The sequence below is a fragment of the Neophocaena asiaeorientalis genome, unplaced genomic scaffold (genome assembly GCF_003031525.2).
Source record: "Neophocaena asiaeorientalis asiaeorientalis breed wild unplaced genomic scaffold, Neophocaena_asiaeorientalis_V1.1 scaffold45, whole genome shotgun sequence".
NCBI classification, from domain to species: domain Eukaryota; kingdom Metazoa; phylum Chordata; class Mammalia; order Artiodactyla; family Phocoenidae; genus Neophocaena; species Neophocaena asiaeorientalis.
The window spans coordinates 3,377,984-3,400,178 of record NW_020174642.1 but is presented as its reverse complement, the minus strand read 5'-3'; the positions used below and the strand labels follow the sequence as shown (position 1 = coordinate 3,400,178).

The 22,195-nt window shown below is 46.6% G+C and overlaps 1 protein-coding gene across 1 annotated transcript in view; it reads right to left on the bottom strand.

Annotated features, from left to right (window-relative positions):
* Positions 1-267: 267 nt before the first annotated feature.
* The window catches only part of CLIC6 (CLIC family member 6), a 43,524-nt gene continuing 21,596 nt past the window's right edge, over positions 268-22,195 (bottom strand). The window contains exons 3-7 of the mRNA XM_024758417.1: positions 10,034-10,143; positions 9,143-9,268; positions 8,434-8,540; positions 7,693-7,874; positions 268-2,358 (exon numbers count right to left, since the gene is read on the bottom strand). Coding sequence (XP_024614185.1) covers positions 2,197-2,358; positions 7,693-7,874; positions 8,434-8,540; positions 9,143-9,268; positions 10,034-10,143 — 687 coding nt within the window. The 3' untranslated portion in view covers positions 268-2,196. The remainder of the gene's footprint in view (positions 2,359-7,692; positions 7,875-8,433; positions 8,541-9,142; positions 9,269-10,033; positions 10,144-22,195) is intronic.

Genomic DNA, 22,195 nt, shown 5'->3' with positions numbered 1-22,195 from the left:
TCCCATCCTACCTTTTTAAAAGAGAATTATAGTACAGGACTATCCCTAGGATGGCGTGGATCAGGGTGATTTTAGTGATGTGTGTCCTGGGGCAAATCATATCCTGTGACTCACTCCACACCTTTTCCCATCAGGCAAGGGATCAGGTGAAATGATATACACACACACACACACACACACACACACACACACACACACAACATCTCAGTGGAGAATGCAAAGTAAAAAAAAGAAAAATCAAAGATATTGGTTCCATGTAAACACTTTCATAATTCATTTAATTTTTAAGGCATCACGGAGTTTATGGAGATTACTTTAACCTCTAAAAATACAAAGTTTGCACTAGTAACATCGGGTAGTCAATTCATTTACTAAGTTTAAATGTAACACGGTAAAAGTCACCTTAAAAATCTGACTCCTAAACAGATGTGAAACAGGAATCATGGTGGCACACGCTAGACACAACCTCCAAAAATACATGGCTAACAAAGCAAGTGGAGGGCTGGGGCCGGCCGCCCCCGGTAAAACTGTAGCACCCAGCAAGAGGGGAGAGAAAGTGGCCACCATCTCAAGGACTTTGTTTCTCTCACTAGACATCTTTCACTAAATCCCAGAACGGTTACTGTTAATGCATTTTCCTCTCTTCCAAATGAATCGCCTGGTGAGCAGGTGCATGTATTTTTTTTCTAACGAGCGTTTGTCACCTACCGGACAAGCAGGTCTTCCGGAAGGTGTGTACAAATGTCAAAGGGACACAGCCTGGCAGATAACACTCAAACCCAATGAGTCTTGATGAGTGTGGAAACAGCCTCCCATTCTGTGCTCCAAGGCCTGATTAGGAGCCGGGCCCCAGCCCACAGGGAGCTGCGCCTGAGGGGCTGGCTCACGGATGGGGCAGGGCAAGTCACAGATGAACCAGAAACTCTTTTGACTCAGCAGTTTCCACTTCCTCCCCAGCATGCCCAAGAGGAGTCGCCATGAATCTAATCTCTCTGGATTTTCCTTGCTTGACCTCGAAATGACACTAGAGAGAGCAGAGAAGCAAGCAGATCCGGGCTAGCCCTACACGGCATCATGGCTGAAGAGCCGCAGTGTTGTTATGTCTTGGAGAGAGCGGCCATCAGAAGGGATCAAGGTGTGCTTGGTCCACATTCCAACACAGGGCACGGAGGTTCTGCAACACACGGCTGATGTCGAGTCCTCCTGAAGGCATGGTCTCTATGAGGTGGGGGGAGCAAGAGAAGGCCCCCGACAGGCACCCTCCTCCATCCCCTCCCTGGAACCAGGGGCAGTGGCATCACAGAGGCAGGAACAAGGCAGGTGGGGACCCTCCATGGCTTCCGGTCCCCGCTTGTCCCTGCAAGTCCCTGTGGGTCTGTGTTCCTACAGTTCTCCATCCCTGTGAAACTTGGCCACAAGCGCCCTCTTGAGCTCTGCATTGCTGAATCTGTTGTTTTAGGTCCTCTATGGCTGACCATCAAGGCGTTACCAAGGGTCCCCTCACCGGTCCTTGAAAAGAAACTAACACAATACCACGGAGGCATGAAATTATGTGCGGTGTGAATGTGTGTGTGAGAAAGAGAGAGTCTGAGGGTTTGGAAGATGTTCACCAGTAAGTTATCAGTAGTTATCTAAGTGTAGTGAAAGTTTAGGTGATTTTTTTTCTTTCTTCTTTATACCCTCTGACATTGTTTTAAAATATTAAAATAAGCGTGTAATTTGTAATTACAAAGTTTTCGTTCTGAAAAAAATTAAACTACTATTTTAGAGCAGAAAAAAATAGGCTATGCATGATTAAAAACTATCAGAGACAGATACAATTTTTTAAATAAAGGCGGAATTGAACCGAACCTTGTTTGCTTTGAAACTTAAACTGCAAAACACACACCCTAAATATTGTGGATTACAGATATTTAGGGCATGTGTTGCAGGTCCCAGAATGTTAAAGACATAAATGAATATAAACTGGATAATCGGTGTGTATAACAACAGATACTGGTATTATTCAGATACACGAGTTGACAAATTACAAGACTATGTATCATTTGGTGTTGAGTGGATCACGCTATGGCCTGTGCACTGTTAAAATATGGGCATTGTTTTGCAAAGGATGGTTATTGGGAGGGAAACACAAAGGGCACACTCTTTTCATAGTCTAGCTCATACGACTGAGATGAGACAGAAAACACCCCGACTTCACTTCATTCTTTTTGCAACATCCGAATATGCGTGTTCTATCTCCTGGTTGGCTGGACACGTGTTTGTGAACTCATCCCTAGCATACGCATTGTTCAAGTATCTCCAGATGCCAGTCATTTCAGAAGGAAATTCAAAATCTCTGTATCTCTTGGCCACGATCTGAAAATGAAGAGGAAATAGTCAGAAAGGGACAACCCACTAACATAGGCAGATAGATCAGACAATCCATCCTTTTGATGCGTGTAATATATTCTGCTTCTCAAGTTGCCATGTCATCCTATAGCCATTTGGGCTGCTCTGAGTTGCATTTTGAGTTTGCACGGGGCATACTGAGCGTGGGACTCAAAACAGAGGCTCTACACAACCGTGCCCACCAATTTATCACAAACAATCCTTGTGATGCACTGGCATGAATCTGCTCCGTACTCCAGTGGATTTCTCTTTGTGTTGCTGGAAGTTTTCTCTCCCTGTGTTCTGCTGCTGTGTTATTTGGTGCCTGAGGTTCATGTTGGATCTTCAGTTTAGATTGTGCCAGGATCACTGTGAAGTGCCCTATCTTTTTCCTATTTGCCGAGCCTCACCTCCTGAAATCCCAAATACCTGTGTATGTTACTCCTGTGGATTCCTATCATTCTGCCCCTGACAGGATCATTTCACTGTGGGTCTACCGTGTGCAAAAAGTCCTTATTCTTATTCTTGTGGAAATAGTGGATGTACGGACAGGGTAGCTGAGAATGAACATCGTGAAAACACAGTGATGTGAGATGTTTCCTCTCGCTGGAAGTGTACCGTTGGGGAATTCATCACAAAGGAGGGTGTATACCGTTGGAGAGAGTATGAGTTTCCTGGAGTTGCCTTAACAAAGCACTACAAGCTTGGGTGGCTTGGAACAACAGAAATTTCTTCTCTCACAGTCCTGGAGGCCAGAAGTCCAAGATCAAGGTGTCAGGAGAGCCAGGCTCCCTCTGAAGGCTCTGGGGAAGGACCTGTTCCAGGTCCCTCCCCCAGGTTCTGGCTTGTGGGAGCACAGCTCCAATCTTCACATGGCGTTTTCCCTGTGCTGGTGTGTCTGTGTCCAAATTCCCTTTTATAAGGACACCAGTCATGTTGGGTTAGGGGGCGCATCCTGCCCACCCTAACTAATAACATCTGCAAAGACCTTATTTCCAAATAAGGTCACGTTCTGAGGTACTGGGAGTTAGGACTTGAACATATAAATTTGGGGGGACATGATTCATCCCATAACAAGGACCCAGGGTTACAACGGCCCGTTCTGCTTTGTTCCTTTCCATTGTATTGGCTCCTGGGACATTTGGATGGCGTGAGCATGGAATGGATCACCAATTAGAAGATCTTTGGGACTTATTTCTCAGATTTCGGAGGCCAGGAGTTATTGATGCAATAAAACAAGACCACAGAACTTTCAGAGAGCCTCCTAAATTAACATCTTTTGCTTGAATTCAAACTTACTGATGTTGATGTCAAGAATTCTGCTTTCCTTTTGTTTGCATTTGCCTGGCTTAGCTTTGCCCCTCCTTTTATTTTAGCATTTCTGAGTAAGTTTGTCATCTATATGCCTTTCGTAGACGTAAGCTTGTATTTGTATTATATCTCATGAATGTAATACTTTGTTTTCCAACTTTCTGTGAATATTTTTGTGTTCATGTGTGTGTATGTGTTTCCCTTCCTGGTGGTTTATGGTCTGTTTTAACTCTTCCAGTGGTTTCTTATATAACTTTAAATAATAAGAATTCTTGATTTCTTGATTTATCAACTTTAGGTGATCTCTACTTACTCCTGATAATGACAAATGAGGAAATTAGTATACCTACACTTCTTTTCTTTTCTGCTCCCTTACCCTCCTTCCAATGGTGTAAAACATTCAAGTTTACTGTATTCTGTTTCTTGCCAGTAGCTAGAATTCCCACTGCTGTTTAGACTTAGTTCTGGTTTTAGACTTAAATAGGTTCTATGTTTAGCATTAATCCTTCTATACCACACACCTTCTCTGTTCCTGGATTCTTATTTTATTATCATTTTTTATTATTTCATCATATAGCAATTTTATTTTTAAAAATGGCTCAGGAGTGCTTATTTCATTGAGACCAGAAGTCTAGGTAAAAACAACAATTTACAAGGATATAAAATTCTTACATCACACATCCTTTCTTCTAATCCTTTAACTATTAAACCACTGTTTCCTGGGTTTTAATGTGGTCCTAGAGACATATGAGGCTAGTCTGAATTCCCTCCTTGTGTAGGTGGCTTTATCTTTTATTACTGTTATTACTACTATTATTATTATTACCATCAACACCATTATCATCATCATCATCATCTAGACACCCCAAAGGGTTCTTTTTTATCCTCAAATTTCAGTAATTTACCAAACATGTGATAGTGTGTTGATTTGTTCTGGGCAATATTTTTCTAATCATGACATGTTAAACTAAAGGTTCAGGTCATCTTTTAGTTCAAAATAATTTAACTTTGAGCCTTCTTTTTCTCTCTTTTTTCTTTCCTGTTCTCTTTTTTCTGATTATGGGGTCTTGCTAATTACCCTTTACCTCGTGCTTCTTCTCCATCTGATTTGGGATAATTTTCTCAGTCCCATCCTCCGATGTCTGATGAATTTCTGCAATGTCTTTTTCCACTTCTTGCTACTTCTAACATCACTTTTGTTTCTGAAATTATTTTCTTTAAGGGTGCTTTTTAGTTCTACCAGCTTAATTCTCATCTTCCTTGTGACATTATATTTTTTGGTATCTTGTGACTTGTCTTTGAGCGTTTTCACCAAAGGTTCTCCTTCACTTTTTTGAGGCCACAGAGAAGTATCTGTCTGAAAAATTCTTTGGTTTACTGGAGCAATCTTTATCAGATACGTGTTTCTCATCTGCCTTTTCCTCTTTTGTTCTTTCTTTAACCTTTCCCCCCTCCTTTTGGATCGTCTCTGTCCACATAGAAATCCCACTTGGATTCTTTCTGGTTATTAACCATCTTTTAATGGGCGGATCTATTGGACCTACCATTTGTTTAAAAACAGTGTGGTGGGCAAAGGGAGTGAGGCAGGGCAGCAGGTAGACCAATATGGATTTTACCCTCAAACACCCGCTCATCAAACACTGCTCTATACTCTGTCCCAGGGACACATTAGGGTTAGGGCTAGAGTCAGGGTCAAAGTCAAGGTTAGTGCATCCTCCATTCTGAGGTTCACAGATTAGGAAGCAGTCACCATGGCTAAAAGTGGAGCTCAAATAATTTACAGTCTCTCTTTTGACTCGTTCAGAGCTTGTTTCTTTTCTCCGCTCAGCAGTCACAAAGCAGAATGCCACTTGTCTTCTCTCCTCCCCTTCACCTCCCCTCCCTGTACCTTTGCATTAGAGGACGGTGGTGAGCATACAGATGGCGCCTCTGAACAGTTCCGCCTTCAACTCTGCCTCCACAGAGATCTCAGCTCTGTAGGGATGGTCCTGCCTCTCTCGTGGCCCACTCCATGCCCTGTCCTCAAACAAAGAAGTCTGGGTTGGGCATTTCAGGGCTGTAATATTTACTTTTAGAGACATCTGAACCTTGCTGAGGATCTAGAGAAGCATGCCTAGGCTCTGTGACCCCTCACACTGGCTGAAGTTTCTAAGTCTAGTTTTATAAAAGGTGGAGATAATGCTTTAGTCCTTCATAATGTTTTTGCTGGGTTTCAGGAAGGGAATATATGATAAATTCCTCTATTCTCTCATCTTTTTACCATAAATTCCTTTACACTGATTCTCATTTCCTTTCAGAAATGCTCCATCCTGGAAGATTACTAAGCTTCTTGGTATTTTGAGTGCTAACTGGCTTTGAAGATTTTGCAGTTAGGTCTTATATTGGAGCCATGGACTGCTTTATTTTACTCTGAAGTTTACCCCCTCTACTGACATTTTAAACTCTCTTTTTTTATAGGGGCTAAATAAGTGGCAATTGTGTGTGTGTGTGTGTGTGTGTGTGTGTGTGTGTGTATTTCTCTTGCCTTCCCTAACCTCCATGTGCTTCTGTCATGTCGCACTGGTCATAGCAATGATTAGAATACATTCAGTAAAGGGACTAAACCAAACACAACTACATAAATAACTTGTTGGAAAATGGCTCCCAGATGTCCAATTTAGAATATCCCCAATGTAGCAGGTTTGAGAGGTTGAGATGCTTTCGCTAATTTTAAGTGTCAGAGGACTGGCACAGCTACGGAAACGAACATTCACTTACAGGATCAACTGTGTCTTCAAGGCTGGAATTTCAAGTTGGTACCCTCTGGGTGCAACAAGGAAGACAGAAGAAAGAAGAAAAATGTAGCAAGGACTGGGATGGAGTAGGGAAGGAAGAGAAAGGCAAGGGAATGACTTGCAGTAACCAGGGGTGGCTAGTAGCCCCCAGGACATCAATGCCACAGACTGTGTGAACCTAATTTGTAAATTTCTAAGTGCTAATTAAATGTGTTATTAGAACACAGGGTCCTTGGCTTGTATTTCCCTGTGTCTTCTCTCCCATCTCCCCTATCCTTATACCAAGGACTTAGCTCTGGAGCTGGTAGGATTTGAATAATAAAGATGCCCCAGAACAGGGGTTGAGTTTCTTCCTGGGGAATCTGAGGCTACTGAGGACCAAGGACGTAGCAACAGTGATAATGATAATAACAACTAACACCTGTAAGTGACAGACAGGCTGGGGCACTTCTGAGAGCAGCCATAACTAAGGAGTCCAAGTGTGGACTTGTCACAAGTCCAAGTCAACCACCTGGGAAGACAGGATGCCAAACCTGGCAGAGGTCCAGCCAAGGAGTTGTCAGATGCTCCCCAGCTGTAGGGGTCGGTGATAGGAACCAACCCCCTCTTGTCCCTAGACAGGGCTAGACTTACCCTGCCCATCACCAACAATTGACTGAATTCACTTTTTTTATTTTCCAGGTTGGCTCAGGGTTTTTTTGTTTTGTTCTGTTTTGTTTGTTTATTTGTTTCTTTTGTTTTGGCCACTTGGCTTGCAGGATCTTAGTTCCCCAACCAGGGACTGAACCTGGGCCACCGCAGTGAGGGCACCAAGTTCTAACCACTGGACAGCCAGGGAATTCCCCAAGTTCACATTTTAATACTAGCAGATTCCACACACCATCTCCAAGCCTGGAGCATGAAACACCAGGTATAATCAATGTATTCCCTCAAGTTGCTTTCACATAGCTTTTCTTTAGGCTCTGGGGGTGAGACTCGAAAAGAGAAGCAGTGAGGATGGAAGGATGGGAGCCTCGTTCTCAGATGCTTCTTGAGAACCTCTGAGGACCACCTGAGAATGTCATCCACAGATCTGAAACTTGGGGCTTGCCTGCCTCAAACAGAAACAAGCTAGATTTTTAAATTCAGGAGTCCGCATTTTAGATCGTTTCGATGTCTGGCAAAAACACAAGTGAAAACAAAATGAAACAAAGCCCCATTCATGTACTCAGCACCTGAGGTAAGAGGAAGGACAAACCTTAATAATGTGGAGCTTGGGTAAGAGGTTACAGTCGGCTAGCGTGAGTTCATCCCCATCCAGGAACTTCCTTCCAGAAACAGTAACTTCCTCGGTGCTGTAAGCATCTATTTCATCAGGCAGAGGACTATTTAGATAATTATCCAGCTTCTTCAGGGCCTTTAAGAGGTTCCTTTCGTAAACTAAAACAGAAGGGCAAAAAATGACTAACGTGAGCCATGGGAGTTAGGGTCACCTCTCTCTAGATACCGAAGAAGGAGTTTGTCCCTTCCTTCCCGAGACATGGCCGGTGACATTGGAGACTTGGGAGAGAGAGAAGTGGATTTACGAGATCTGAATAAAGGACTCACTTCTGCCTGGAAAGTAACTCTGCCATCTACACAACACTGCTACTTCTAGAACTCATTCATTTCTTCAAAAATCTTTATGGAAATCACATAATGAAGTAAGCACCAGTAGAAGCTTCATTCATACTGAGTCCCATGGTGCGGCAAGGAATCCCTGGTGGTGATTATTTTCCCCTAAACATGTGGTTTTCTGGGCTCCCCACCTCTAGAAGAAGCACTCAATCTCTTGAAACCCACATGTCAAGGTCAGAGGTACTTTTTCCTCATTTCTACGTACAGGTCCCTCCCCACTGTGAAACGAGTCAGAATTCCCAACATCTTATAAGAAGCCACACTAGAGGTGGAGTGGAGGTCCAAGTACAAAGCAGAAAACAGGAAGATGGGAGGGACTCACTCTCGTTTGCATCCTTCTTGGTGTTTTTGATAAATGCCGAGAACTTGGCAAACACATCATTTCCAGCAGAGTTAGATTCAGCGTGTTGGGTCCCCAGCTTAGGGTACCTTGAAAAATTCAAAATGAGAGTATCACAGATCAGCCACGTTTGAGTTAGGAGAATACGATGTGAGGCAGGGGGAGGAAGTGACATTCTCTGAGTGGATATAAACATGAAAACTGCCCCTTGAATGTTTGCCTAATCTTTCCATCTTCAAAGTTGAGAGCAACGCCGTCCAGGGGAAAAGCACTGGACGGACTGTTCTCACCTTGGAATGCGGGGCCCCACCTGGCCTTACTGGTCTAGTTCCCTCCCTCCTGAAATAGAGGTAATGGACTAGAATGTTCCCTTCCAGGTCCAGTCCGCTGTGATGTTGCGTGCTAACACCCGCTCCTTACCTTCTAGCAGAAGCGACCCGCCCACGTGACATCAGCCTACTTCCTCCCCACTTCCTGCCGTCAACCCCTATTCGCCAAACTGCAGGTGTGGAGCAAAGAAATCCGAGCCACCTAAGCTCAGCGTTTCTAATCTCGCTGTGCTTTCTGTGGCACATCACAGGTACAACTCGGGAAGTAGGTACCATGGCCAGAGAAAACCAACACACGGAATTGTCTGTGAACGGGGAGAAGTGACAAGCGAGTGGTGAACACGGGTTTTGGTGAGGCCCACCTTGGGGGGGCTAACTTCTCCTCTAGGAACTCCTCGATCTTATTCACGTCCGTCTTGACCTCACCATCAAAAGTCATGAAAGGCGGGTTGGTGCCGGGAGCCAGGTTCTGCAGGTCCGCGGGTTTCCTGGGTGGGAGGGAAGGGCAGCGTCGGTAGCGCCACTGTTTGGATCATTTCCAAGGCTGAACTGTGTCCTCCCCGGTTTAAGAGAAACCACCCTTGAGAATTTCAAAGGCGATTGTGGGTTTACAAACTGTCCTACTGGTGAGGAAAGTGTGGCCCTTTATCTGGAGACAGAGGTGAAACGTTAACTCTCCCCAGTGTTATCAGCCAGGAGTGGTGCTCGGACAGGCTGGTGTTTTTTGTTTGTTTGTTTGCGGTACGCGGGCCTCTCACTGTTGTGGTCTCTCCCGTTGCGGAGCACAGGCTCCGGACGCGCAGGCTCAGCGGCCATGGCTCACGGGCCCAGCCGCTCCGCGGCACGTGGGATCTTCCCGGACCGGGGCACGAACCCGTGTCCCCTGAATCGGCAGGTGGACTCTTAACCACTGCGCCACCAGGGAAGCCCTCGGACAGGCTTTTGAGAGGTTCACAGCCGACCGGTAACTGGCAGAGCAGGCTCTTCATGGCGCACCCTCAACCCCCACTCCTTTTGGATTATGTCTGATCCTGTTCTGTAATTACTGTGTGGCCCACACTACTCCCACTTCAATCCAGGGTCCTGACCTGGGGTGGATGTGCCTGCAATATCGCCCATGGGTCCTAGAAGTGTGTGTGTGTCTGTCTCTGTGTGTGTGTCTGTCTCTGTGTGTGTGTGTGTGTGTGTGTGTGTGTGTGTGTGTATAGGGAATTAGGTACAGTTATTTCAATACTGCAGAAACCCTGTCGTACCTTTTCAAGTCCACCGTTGTCACATTAAATATAACGCCCTTTAGCCAGAGAATCATAAAGATACGCTGAGAAAATGGGCAATTTCCAATACTCTCACCATCACAACCAGCCTACAAATGGAAAAAGAAATCCTTATCAGAGCCAGTCTCACAGTTATAAATGCCAGACTCTGCTACGCACGCACACAAAATCATGATGAATTTTCGTTAATGGTGATGATACTGTAAATAGCCTTCTGAGGCCCCGTCCACCAGCCCCCAAGCGGGAGCCGGGGAGGGGAAGGGAGGACACACATGCACTCGCTGAGCATTTTCTGTTCTCCTTCCCACACCTCACCACTTCCTGCCACGCTGGGCCTCTGAATAGCAGTACACAGAGGCAAAGAGTGGCAAGAGGGAACCCCCTTTGCTACTAAAGGCAAAAAAGGAAAACATGCTCTTTCCCTCCCTCCATCTCTTGATGCTCTTTAGAAGGAACACACCTCTCTTTCCAGGCGTAAAAACAGACCAGCAGGTTCTCCCACGGAGACACCATCCCCAGTATTCTCTACTATTTTCATCTCTAGAATGAAGGCTGGATTATACAAGTTCTTAGACCCCCGGGACACGGTAAAAATTTTTAGGTCCCTTCATCCATTGGGGAGCATTTGTACTTAGATAGATTGTTGCACAGTAGACATTGAGGGCAGAAGGATAGGAAACAGTGCCTCCCTGATGACCTAAGCAGGTCACATCCACACACACATCCCTGAGACACAGGCACAGAAAATTACTGAACAGACATCCTCCTTCCTGTGGGCTCCTGGGAGAGGAGAAAGGCAGGCGTTGGAGAAGAGAGGGGAACCGTGGGGCTTCATCCTCCTGGGGGAGTTCCCACACTCTTCTTTTTCTTCCCATCTTTCTCCACCCCATGCATCTCTGGCAAGGTTACAGTGATAACAAAATGCTGACAGAAAGACCAGGAGACTCAGCCAGACTGCGATGACAGAAACACAGCCATATTCAACCCAGGAAGTCCATTTCTGCCACATGCAGTTCAAGGAAAGTTGAGAGGAAAGCAGTGAATCTATAACCTGAATAACAGAAGGACACAAGGCAGAAAGTGAGCTGTGGTTTGGGAATTGAAGAAAGGAAAATGATGCCTTAAGAAAACTGGACAACTTAAAGAGAACTTCAGAGATGGTTCTCTGGCATTAGGTTCCGAAGTCACCCGGAGAGGTTGTTAATAACAAGATGTCCCTATAAAAGAAGAGTATAAGAGACCCCAGACCCAATGTTAAAAAGACTTGATCAGCCTCTTCACAAAAGCCAAAATCCAAATGGCCATTAAGCACATGAAAACACTCTTAGCGTCACTAGCCAGTAGGGTAATGCACATTACAACCACAAATAGATTCCACTACACACCTACCAGAATGGCTAAAGTGAAAAGATCGGACAATATCAAGTGCGGACAGGAATGCAGAGCAACTGAATTCCCATCCATTGCCAGTGAGAGTGCAAACTGCTACAACTACTCTGGAAAACTGTTTGGCAATTATCTACCCAAGATAAATATGCATTTATGCTATGACACAGCTATTCCATTCCCAACAGAAATGAGTGCTTAGGAGCACAAAAAGCATTTATATGAATGTTCTTAGCAGCTTTAGTGTAATAACCAAAACCTGAAAACAACTCAGACACCATGAAGAATAGAATGAATAAATAAATGATAGCACATTCATATGGTAGGACAAGACGCCACAGTGGAAAAAGTTAGCTATTACTACAAGCCACAATGTGGATGAATCTCACATACATAATGTGGAGGGAAAGAAACCAGACTCAAAAGAGTCCTGCATAATTCAACGCAGGTGAAGTTCAAACACAGGCAAACTTCTCTATGTGATGGGAATCAGAAGAGCAGTTGCCTTTGGAAGCTAGATATTGTCTGGAAAGGCTGAGAGGGAGGCTTCTGGGTGGTGGCAACATTCTATAGCTTGAGCTGTGTGGTGGCTACACGGTGGGTATACTGAATTGACTAAGTCTTAGTTAAGGTTTGTTTCCTTTGCTGCATGTTATATTTTAATACAAAAAAGAAGCAGAAATATTAATTTTAAAAATACAGAGTCAGAGTCAGTGGGTCTTGCATGGGGTCCAGGGATCTGAATTTTTAACAAGCTCCCCCAAGGTGATGTGATGCTTGTGGTCAGTGGTCTCAGCCCCACCTTGGACAAGAGGGAAGGCTGGCCCAGTGTTATGATCAATGCATAGGACAGAACGGTTCAAACCCCCCAGTTGGATGATCTGTTGATAAGAAGACTTGCAAGACCTCCTAGCTGATAAATACAGCTGCATAAGTGTAAAGATAAAGGGTGAACTTAATACACCTGAAGGGGCACCAACAGATTCAGATAAGTGACTTCAGAGACCCCTAAGCTCTGGGTACTTGCTTCACCCCCTCCAACCCCTCCAGCTCTCCCTTCCCCCCTAGTAGAGGGAAGGGCTGAGAATTCCCCCAGCTGGAGTCTGAAGTTGCTGGAGCTTGAGGGGTGGGGGAGGTGCATAGCTAGGACCCAAGCATCCAAGTAGTCATAACAACTGCCCTGCAGGCGGCCCCCTGGCCACCTGGTCCCATGGCCTTATGGCCATTTTGAAGGCTACCCCGTCTCGTCCTCGGCTCTGTCCTGGAAAAAGAAACAGCGCAGAGCTGAGTTACATAAAAGTCCCAGCGGCTTGCCGCTGGGGATCCCCCCTAAATCATGGTGCCTTCTTAACCACTGTAGGTTTGGGCAGAGTCATGCCAAAGAAGGGGGCCAAGGGGGGATGAAAGCGCTGGGACACAAAGGCACATATTTTGGCCAGTCCTGACTTGTTCTGCAGCTTTTAAACCTCTTATTTTTATAGTAGTTACACTAAGCTCAGCAAAGTCTGAGATAAGTTCTTCAGAGTGGCGCAACTGTTCTTCTCCTTCTGCCTTGTGTCTCTGACCTTGGAAATCCTGTAATAACTCATTCTGAATGCAGCAAGATCCCCGCTGAGCCCAGGCGTTCTTCACCGGGCTTCTTGATGAAACTCACCTTGACCAAGAACCCTGTGCCTGGGACAGCAGCATCTGGAGAATAATGACCCTGCACGGGTCTCTCTGCCTCACTCTGTCTCTTTCACGGTCTCAAACTCAAGCCAGTGTTTTCCCTTGAAATTGCTCTCGCCTTTTCCTGAATCCTGGCAGCTACTTCTTTAGGAGAAATCAAAAGGGGGTAGGAGCAATTCATATTTTAAAATATACCGATGGCCTGTGTCATCCACTCCGTCAAAACTCAGCCTTCTTAACAGGCTCCTTCCCAGAACTGCAACTGGCACTTAACACGGGTGCCAGGAAGGTGGGACAACGGTCTGCACGGCCATAGCGCCCACAGCCCAGAAGCTCGTGATAAAAGCCGTGATTGTCCATTTCCCCCCGTGTGGCCTTCAAACGGAATTGTTCCAAGCCAGCGCAGCTGCTGGACTAAAGGCTGTTGGGCAGTTTAGAATTAGCCCACCGCTACGACTGCCCATAAAACAGGATTTACAGAACCAGCGTTGCCTCATCTGAAATTGCTCTAAAATAAATTTCTTTTCTGTCTCAGCCCGTTGTACATGTGGGGGTTATGGGAACATGGTGGGAGTGACTAGGACGCCTCGCTACCTGATTGTATTACTTTAATGTGCTTCAGTGCTGGGATGTGCCAGCGAAAGACAAGGATATACCATCTCCACTGCCCATTACTGGGCAACAATGGGAGAGCATCGCTCTGGTCACAGTCGTCACCAGACAAGATGATGGGGTAAACACATAAGACATTAGGGGTGAATACCCGACACCGTTGCCATAATCGGGACGTTTTATCGTATGCAGTTTTATTTTCTGATGCTGATAATTCTCTCAGGCTAACTACACTCTGGGCTAAGATTTCTCAGCAGAGCTCTCAACCTACGGGGAAATTTTGTATGTATACATTTCTGATTAAAATCAAATTAGGCAGTTTAAGAGATCAGAGTGTCTTTTGTTTCCAGTGAAGACCCAGGCACTTGGATAACCTGGATTTGGAGGTCTGCCTTTCAGATGCAACTTTGTTGAGCGCCTACGACGACGGTCATTCTCAAAAGAAAAACACTGGTGCCTCTGACACGTTCTGAGAAAGTTCTGAGAAATTCCGTTCGCCACTGAGCCCAGCAGCGGCGTTCAAGAACGTTGGTAATTCTGCTGGGTCCCCCCCTCACAGCCTGAGGTGTAAAGGTCCAAATGTCGCTACAAAGGTCAGCAGATCCTCTTCAGATCAGAGCCTCTCCCACCTACTTTTTGCACGCTCACTCCATTTAGAATCTGTGGGCAGCATTTTTTTAAAATTTCCTCTCAGTGCTTTTGGTTTCCGCCAGACGACCTATACAGGGCTGGTCTGTAGTTACATGGAAGGAGACCACCCACTACATCTTCCACTAAAATGACTCCCACTCTCCACTCCCTTTGAGGGACCCGCCCACCCCACCCCCCCGCCAGACCTGACGAAGGGGTGATGACCCCCTCAAGATATTCCTGGTGGCTCCCTAGCACCTCTCCCTGACCTTCCCACCAGAACAGGTCATGCACCCACCACCTGATTCCCCACCTTCTTTCTGGTCCCTACCTTCTCTCTAGAAAATTCCATGAGGGCCTAAATGGTAAACACATTCTGAGAAGGAAACATTTGTCCCTAGTCTATGTAAAATGTCATGAAAAAGTGATTTGCGGATGGAGGGAAGATAAAGGAAGAGGCAATAAATTGGAAATATTCTAATTGTCCCCTTTCTGAGAACTGGCTTTCAACCAAGGAGGTAGGAATGTCCATCCTGTGTGTGGGGGAGTGTTCCTGTCCCTGCAGAAAAGCAGGAGGGATCTGGGGGCAAACAGCTAATTTGGCTGGCTCCTTCCCAGGGACCCAGCGAAAACTGGTGAGTAATAGTGGGCCGTGTGTTTCCAATGATCTGGAGGGACTTGAGGCTGAATAAAATCAGTAGCTGATCTGAGGAGGCCAGAGTCAGAAGACAGTTTGACGTGGGAGGCCACGGGCAGCCACCAGAATCAGTCCTCCCCCAGGAAGAACAATGTGGTCCAAAGGGCCGGCCAGAATGCTCCTCTGTTGGCAGCTGGTCCGGCTGAAGGCGGGACACAGCACAGCCAGAGAGAAAGAGCTGCAGCCAACCAGGTGGGACCGACTCCCGCCCTCCGAGCCCCACCTACACATTTCCCTGAATTCCTCCTGGGTCCTTTGCAGAAAGCACGACAGCCTCGCGTGCTTTGGGGCCTGGCGATCGAACCTGCCCAGCATGGCCAACCACAAAGATCCGGCCTCCAAGCTGGGCAGTCAGCACCCCCGGTCCACAGATGCTGTCCTTCCCATGCACACACCTCTTTACAGATGACGTCAGGGTTGCATGAGCACCTCTCGTGGAATGTGTGTGCTCTAAACTCAACCCCAGGAGGACGGGAGGGGGACCACCATGAGCTCAGGGCACTGAAGTAGCTAGTGCTTGTAAAGAGAAATGTGGGTGCAGTGTCCGTGCACGTACCCCCCAGCCTGCACCCACCATGTCCACCTGCCATTTGGAGCAAGTCAGGACCAGGGAAATTGTCCCAACCCAGCGACCAGGCCTGTGGGACAGGTGGGGGACACTCTTCCTGGGTCTTTTCTTGCTCCCATGTGGAAGCAGGCAGGAGAGCCAGGATGTCCCTAACCCTCGACACGGGTCTGGAGCCCGGGACCCATCTTCCTTCATCCGGGCGGCTCCTGCCGGCCCTGGCGGAGTTCCTGGCACACAGTAAACACTCCAAGAATGACCAAGGGCCTGAATCCCATTGCTCCCATGCGCCTGGAGCCTGGTCCACTTCAGAAAGTGCCTCCCTGGGCCTCTCTTCTCTTTCTTTGCTGGGCCAATGTCCATGAACTTTTCCCTTTTAGAAGCTCACAACTTCTCACTACTAAGAGATCACCCAAGGAGAGTGGCATTCAACTGGAGGGAAAAGAACAGAAGGTGGGCAGGAGGGAGGGGGAGGGGAAGAGGCGGAGGCAGGGGAGGGGAGGGGAGGGGGATGGAGATGGAGAAGGAGAGGAGAGGAGAGAGGGAGGGGGGGATGGTTGAGAGAGCCCAAAGGGCCCAAGTCATGGGCAGCAAAGTCTCCCCCAAGCCTTCTGGACTAGCGGTTTGACTTAAAATGCAGTATTTAAATCAGTCAGACACTTCCTGATTTTTTTTTTTGCGGTTCGCAGGTCTCTCACTGTTGTGGCCTCTCCCGTTGCGGAGCACAGGCTCCAGACGCGCAGGCTCAGTGGCCATGGCTCACGGGCCCAGCCGCTCCGCGGCACGTGGGATCTTCCCGGACCGGGGCACGAACCCGTGTCCCCTGCATCTGCAGGCGGACTCTTAACTACTGCGCCACCAGGGAAGCCCCAGAGACTTCCTGATTTTGAATAATCTGTAAGTTGAAAAAAACGTATAATTCTTTCCATTTGCCAGACACATTGAAGTTTCCATTTTGAGCAACAGGAGGTCTCTTGGAGACAACATGGTCCAGGGGAATGGGGGCCAGGGAGAGCCAGTGTGAACTTGGGCCCCACTACTTACTAATCGAGTGGCCTCGGGCAATTCATTTGTTCTCCCTGAGCCTCAGTTTCTCCATTTAAAAAATAGGGATAAAAATCCCTATGCCTTGCAAGATCTCTGTGTGATACGTTTGAGTCTCCTGGGCACCCAATAAAGGCAGCTATTCCATCATCATTACTCTTCCAAATCTGAGAGCCCCAGAACAGACAATTATGGGACTTAGGGTACTTTTTAACAAGGCTTAATTAGTGTGATTTTCATGCCAAACCGTATAGGCCTTAAAGGAGCACTGATTCTTTTTCCCCAAAAAACCTAACACCTCCTATATCTATTCCAAGTGAAAATTAACAACTTTTTCTTAATTGCAAAAGCAAACAGATCTTTAGCCAGGAGGCAAAATAGGAGGGCCCTGGCCTGGCATTCGTGTCTGGGAGTTACACAGACCTCTTGGGGAAAAGTCCAGAGGAAAGGGCATCAGGAGAACTGGGTGCACCTGACCGATGGCAGGGTTGACAAGCCCAGGGAAACTGCTTACTTTTCAAGAAGTGACACCAAAGGCCTCTGTCTTTTGTCTGTGATCCCCTGGGGGAGAGTGGGTTCCGTGTAATGAGAGAAGAAAGCAACCACTCTTCCATCAGGACTTGGCGTTCAACACGCTGGAATTGCAGATCCACATGGAGAAAGGCTATGCTAACTAACTGGGGGAGAAACAAGCCATCCCATCTCTTCCTTGTCCAATAAGAATGCTTTCGAAGAAAATGTCCTCCCAAATCAGCAATTTTGAAGGTGATTTCTAAAAACTAACACCTCTTGAAGACCAACTCTGATTTCAAGTACCCTTCCAAACTATTTATGGACGGGATCAGAGTCAATCCTCTCCAACTCCATTGGAGAGTGAGATGTCCTATTTCAACTTCCATTTTACAGAGGAGATCACTGAGGCACAGAGAGACTAATAAATAACCTGCCCCCAAAACCCAAACTGGATTAGGTGAACAAAGATCACTCGAGTTCTTGTAAACTGGATCCAGTTAATGGCCCCAGCTTCTTTCCACGTCCTCACGACGAAAACCAGATCTCTCACCCTTTTCCTGAACTTCACTCAGACCCCAGCACAGCCTTCCTCCTTTGAAATCCTTCTTGCCCGGGTCTCCGAGCCTCCCACCCAGATTCCGGCAGCAGCCTCCTGCCGGCTCTCTCTGCCTGGGCTTCCTAGCCCCTCCGATCTTTCCCTGTATCCTGGATAAGGTTAACCCGGATGCCACTGTCCTTAGCTCATTCTGCTGGAATACTGCTTAAGTGCAAATTCCAACTACATTGCCATCAAGCAGTGTGGCCAGGGCAGAGTACCTAACCTTCCAGCGCAGCTCTTTGCTCATTTACACCATAAGGTTAATTTTACCTGCCCCTCCATGTTGGGTGAGAATGAATTAGACGTTAAGAGAAAACACACAGAACCGATGCCTGACATGCGGAAGCATTGTTACACCCTCCCTCCTTCCTCCCTCCCCCCACCTGCCTCTCCCTTCCCTTCCTTTCTGACTCCCTCCTTCCCTCCTCTGCCTTACCCCCCTCCCACTCCCCTCCTCTCCACCATCTAATAGATGCGGGCCTGTCAAGCCAGTTAGTTACTCCCCTTAAGTGCTGTCCTTAAATATGCCACGTCACCTTCCTGAAATCCCCCTTATCCACCTGCTACCACCTCACTCCTGCTCAGGTCAGGTCAGTGACTTTTTCCAGCTCTGTATCCTTTTCTATGACTCTCTGGTCGGCATTTCTTTTTGCTTTTTCTGAAGTTCACTGACAATACAGTCGGCTCTGCCTGGTTTAGTACCAAACTGTCTCCTAATTATTTTCTGTTGGTTCCATCCCTTCAGGGAGGACCGCATCAGCCTCTGTAGAGCCGGTGATGAACTGTCGTTTCCCCGGCAGTGCCCATGACACATTCATTTTCCTCCAGCTCCCCTGGCAGCGTCACGGAGCACAGTCAGGCCCACAGAAGTCACTCCAGGAAAACTCACCTTGTGGAGCCAATGGTCACTGTTCTCAAAAGTTCTAAGAAGCTCCTTGTCACGGGGAGTTCCTTTAAACACAGAGAAACCACGCCTCACCCCTGAGGATGATACCAGCAAGCCCAGCCTTATCAACCCCATCCCCTCCCCAGCCTGCCTGTCCTGGGGCTGCTTTCTTCACCCACCCAAAAGGACAATTGCTGGGTGACCCGGTTTGCCTGAGACCGTGATTTTTAAAATCGGAAATCCCTCATCCCCCCCTGTAAGTCTCAGGCAAGGTGGGACGGCTGGTCACCCTACTGTCCACCCAGATGACAGCTGTATTTTTTGTGAGGGTCAAAAACATTAGTAACGACCTCCTAGCAAGCTAGAAGTGGGGCTTTGTTCCTCCTTCATCAGAAGACCAACAGCACAGATGAACATAACCAATTGATCACATTGGGTAGTTGATCTCTTGAATGCTGAGGAGTTGAGACTCTCAGCTCCCCGGGAGGGAGAACAGATGAACAGAGGCTGAGGCCTTCTGGGGCGAGGAGAGGAGGCGGGAACTTAAGACAAGCCTGGCAAACTCCCCAAACTGCACAAAGCCAGCTAATACAGGAACGGCATTTCCCCTCCCGGCTGTCAGGCCACCTTCAGGAAAGAGAAGCAGTTAAAATCGGTGGTACAGTTCAGGTAGCAACTGTACCCCAGAATTGCCCAGCTCTGGGGGTGACAGACCCAAAAACACTAACTAGAAAAGATATATGCACCCCCATGTTCACGGCAGCATTATCAATAATGACCAAGATATGGAAACAACCAAGTGTCTACGGATGGATGAATAGATAATGAAAATGTGGTGTATATATATACACAATGGAATACAGTTAAGCTATTAAAAAATTGAAATCCTGCCCTTAGTGACAAGATGGATAGACTCTGAGGGTATTTGAGGACAGAAAAAGACAAATACCATATGATCTCATTTATATGTGGAATCTAAAACAAAACAAAGCTCAGAGTTACAGAGAACAGATGGGTGGTTGCCAGCGGGGCAGGGGGAGGTGAAATGGGTGAAGGGGGTCAAAAGGTACAAACTTCCATTTATAAATAAATAAGTCCTGGGGATGTAAGGTACAGCATGGTGACTATAGTTAATAAAAGTGTATTTTATACTTGAAAGTTGCTAAGAGAGTAGATCTTCAAAGTTCTCACCACAAGAAAGAAGAAAATGTCCTAAGTATGTGTGGTAAGGGATGTTAGCTCCACTTTCTTGAGATGATCTTTTCAAAATATACACAAATATTGAATCTTTATGTTGTATACCTAAAGCTAATATAACGTATGTAAAGTATACCTCAATTAAACATTTTAAAAATAAATAAAAATAAAAACTAATTTAAATTAAATTAACAGATAAATAAATAAACTGTCCTCCCTTGTGGATACTCTGGAGGCTGAGTACCAGCCCATGTTAAACCACAGCCACTGGAAGAATCGTTTAGTATTTCAGTCAAGATCGATTCTACACTGTTAGGTTCAGCCTCTGAAGCTCTAGGTAAGAAAGAAAATAAGCAAACTGAAATGAAATCAGAACACATCCACATGGGGAGGCTGAGACTCACCTTTCCACACTTTCACGTATTAATATGTGTCAACTTCCTGTTTCCCTCTAGTGGCACTTGGTTCAGAAAACTGAGGGGGCCCTGAGAGACTGGACACCAACAAAAGGAAAGACCGACTAAGTGCCTTCCCCTTCCTCTTAAGTTAGAGGATGCAAACCTTGAATTCTTTTCGGTATTCTTGCTTGATTTGGGGTTTGTTTCTGGTTTTTTTTTTCCTTATCAGATTACCTACCTTATTTGAGTATCGGCAATAAAGAGCTGAGATTTTAAAAACTGTAATGCGGATATACGTATATTTGCATAGCGCTTTCTTAAGATTAACAATCATAACCATGAGATGCACAAAGAGAGGGAAGAGGGCAGAGTATCACTGAGATCTAAGAAACAAAATAATGAAAAACTTTTACAAATTGGTGGAGCAATTCAGGCGGCAAACCCACCCCAGAATAGTCCGTCTCCGGGTGCAACAGACACTCCGGACCAAAGGGCACCGCACTAGTGGGCCAGAAACCATGACCTGCTCATCCTTAAATCCTTAATTTGATCTCAACAAAGACCATGATTTCTGTTTGATCCTCCATATTACCCTTCGGGTCAAAAAGAACAGCAAGAACTTCTGTCCCAGTCAAATAGGAAAACCTTCCAGGTATCCCCTAGGTCATCGGCTGGGAGAAAACCTGGCAGACTTGAGTGTACACCTCCTCTGGGGAACTTGGGGCTGGAAAGATCAGTGTGATTAGTAAGTATCAGCTTGGAATTCAGCTCCCACCTCTCATTCTAAAAGAGAGGACACATAAGTAGATTCATCTTCTCAAAATAGCTCACCTAAGGCCTTAAGAAGTTCACAGATTTCAGATCTGTCACTTACAAATGTCATTAGAAATAAAATGGCTATTTTATGAAATGATGATGATAATAGCAACTAACACTTACATAGCCTTTGCTCTTTGCAAGCCGTAGTTCTAAACACTCTGCTTTTATTAACTCAATGAATCCTGACAGCAACCCTATTAGATGTAGGTACCATTATTATCTCATTATGCAGGTGAGAAGGTCTCACAGTCGGATTTGAGCCCAGGAATCATCTAGAGGCTGTCCTCTTCATCCCACTCTGGACCCTGGCCCATGTCCAAATGGAGAGGCTCCAGCTCCAGCAGGGCCCCTCCTCAGCACAAAGGGCACTGGCTGGGTAGTCTGCTTGTTTGTTTTACCCCACCTCCTTTCAGTAAGGTGACTTGGAGGCGACTTGCAGGAATCCATGATAATAAAACACACAGCAGAAGCAAGTGAAAAGTGCAAAGGACAAACAGTGCTTGGGACATTTCACAGTCCTGGGGGACAACTTTGGTAGCCAAGTGCGCTGGGGGCGTGGAGGGAGCCTCTGGCTGGGTGCTACATATTCTGTTCCCTCCCTAGGAAACCTGTGCTAGAGGTCAAGACGACAGTGGGCTTGTCTTGCCTCCCCTAGCCCCGCACTTGGAGGCAAACAGTCTTCCTGCCAGGTTAGCAACAGAGCACCCCCTTCCCGGACACACACAGCCATGCAGGGCTGGCATCCCCCTGTGAGAACTGGGGAGTCCAGCAAAGCTGTGCAGACAGCCCACTTCTTCTTCCAGCAGGGCAGGCAGCGTCAAGGTACTCCTTGAAAGATCCTGTCAAAAACACTCTAATCCAGTCCATCACAGCCCACGTAGCCTGTTCCTTGTCATGTGGTCAAAAGAGTTCGGGTCTGGGATTTTTAAGGCAGGTAGAACCAAATGCCTAATCTTGGCCATAAACAGCTTTCAATAAAAACAGCGGAGTGCTGAGTACAGAGCAAGACCACTGCCTGCTGTAGAAAAAGGACTTTTAGGACTCGCCCTTCTCATTTCAGAGTCCGAGAAGGCACTGGTTAAGGACCGGTGGGCGATCTCAGAAGCCGCCAGGAAAATAGCCACCAAT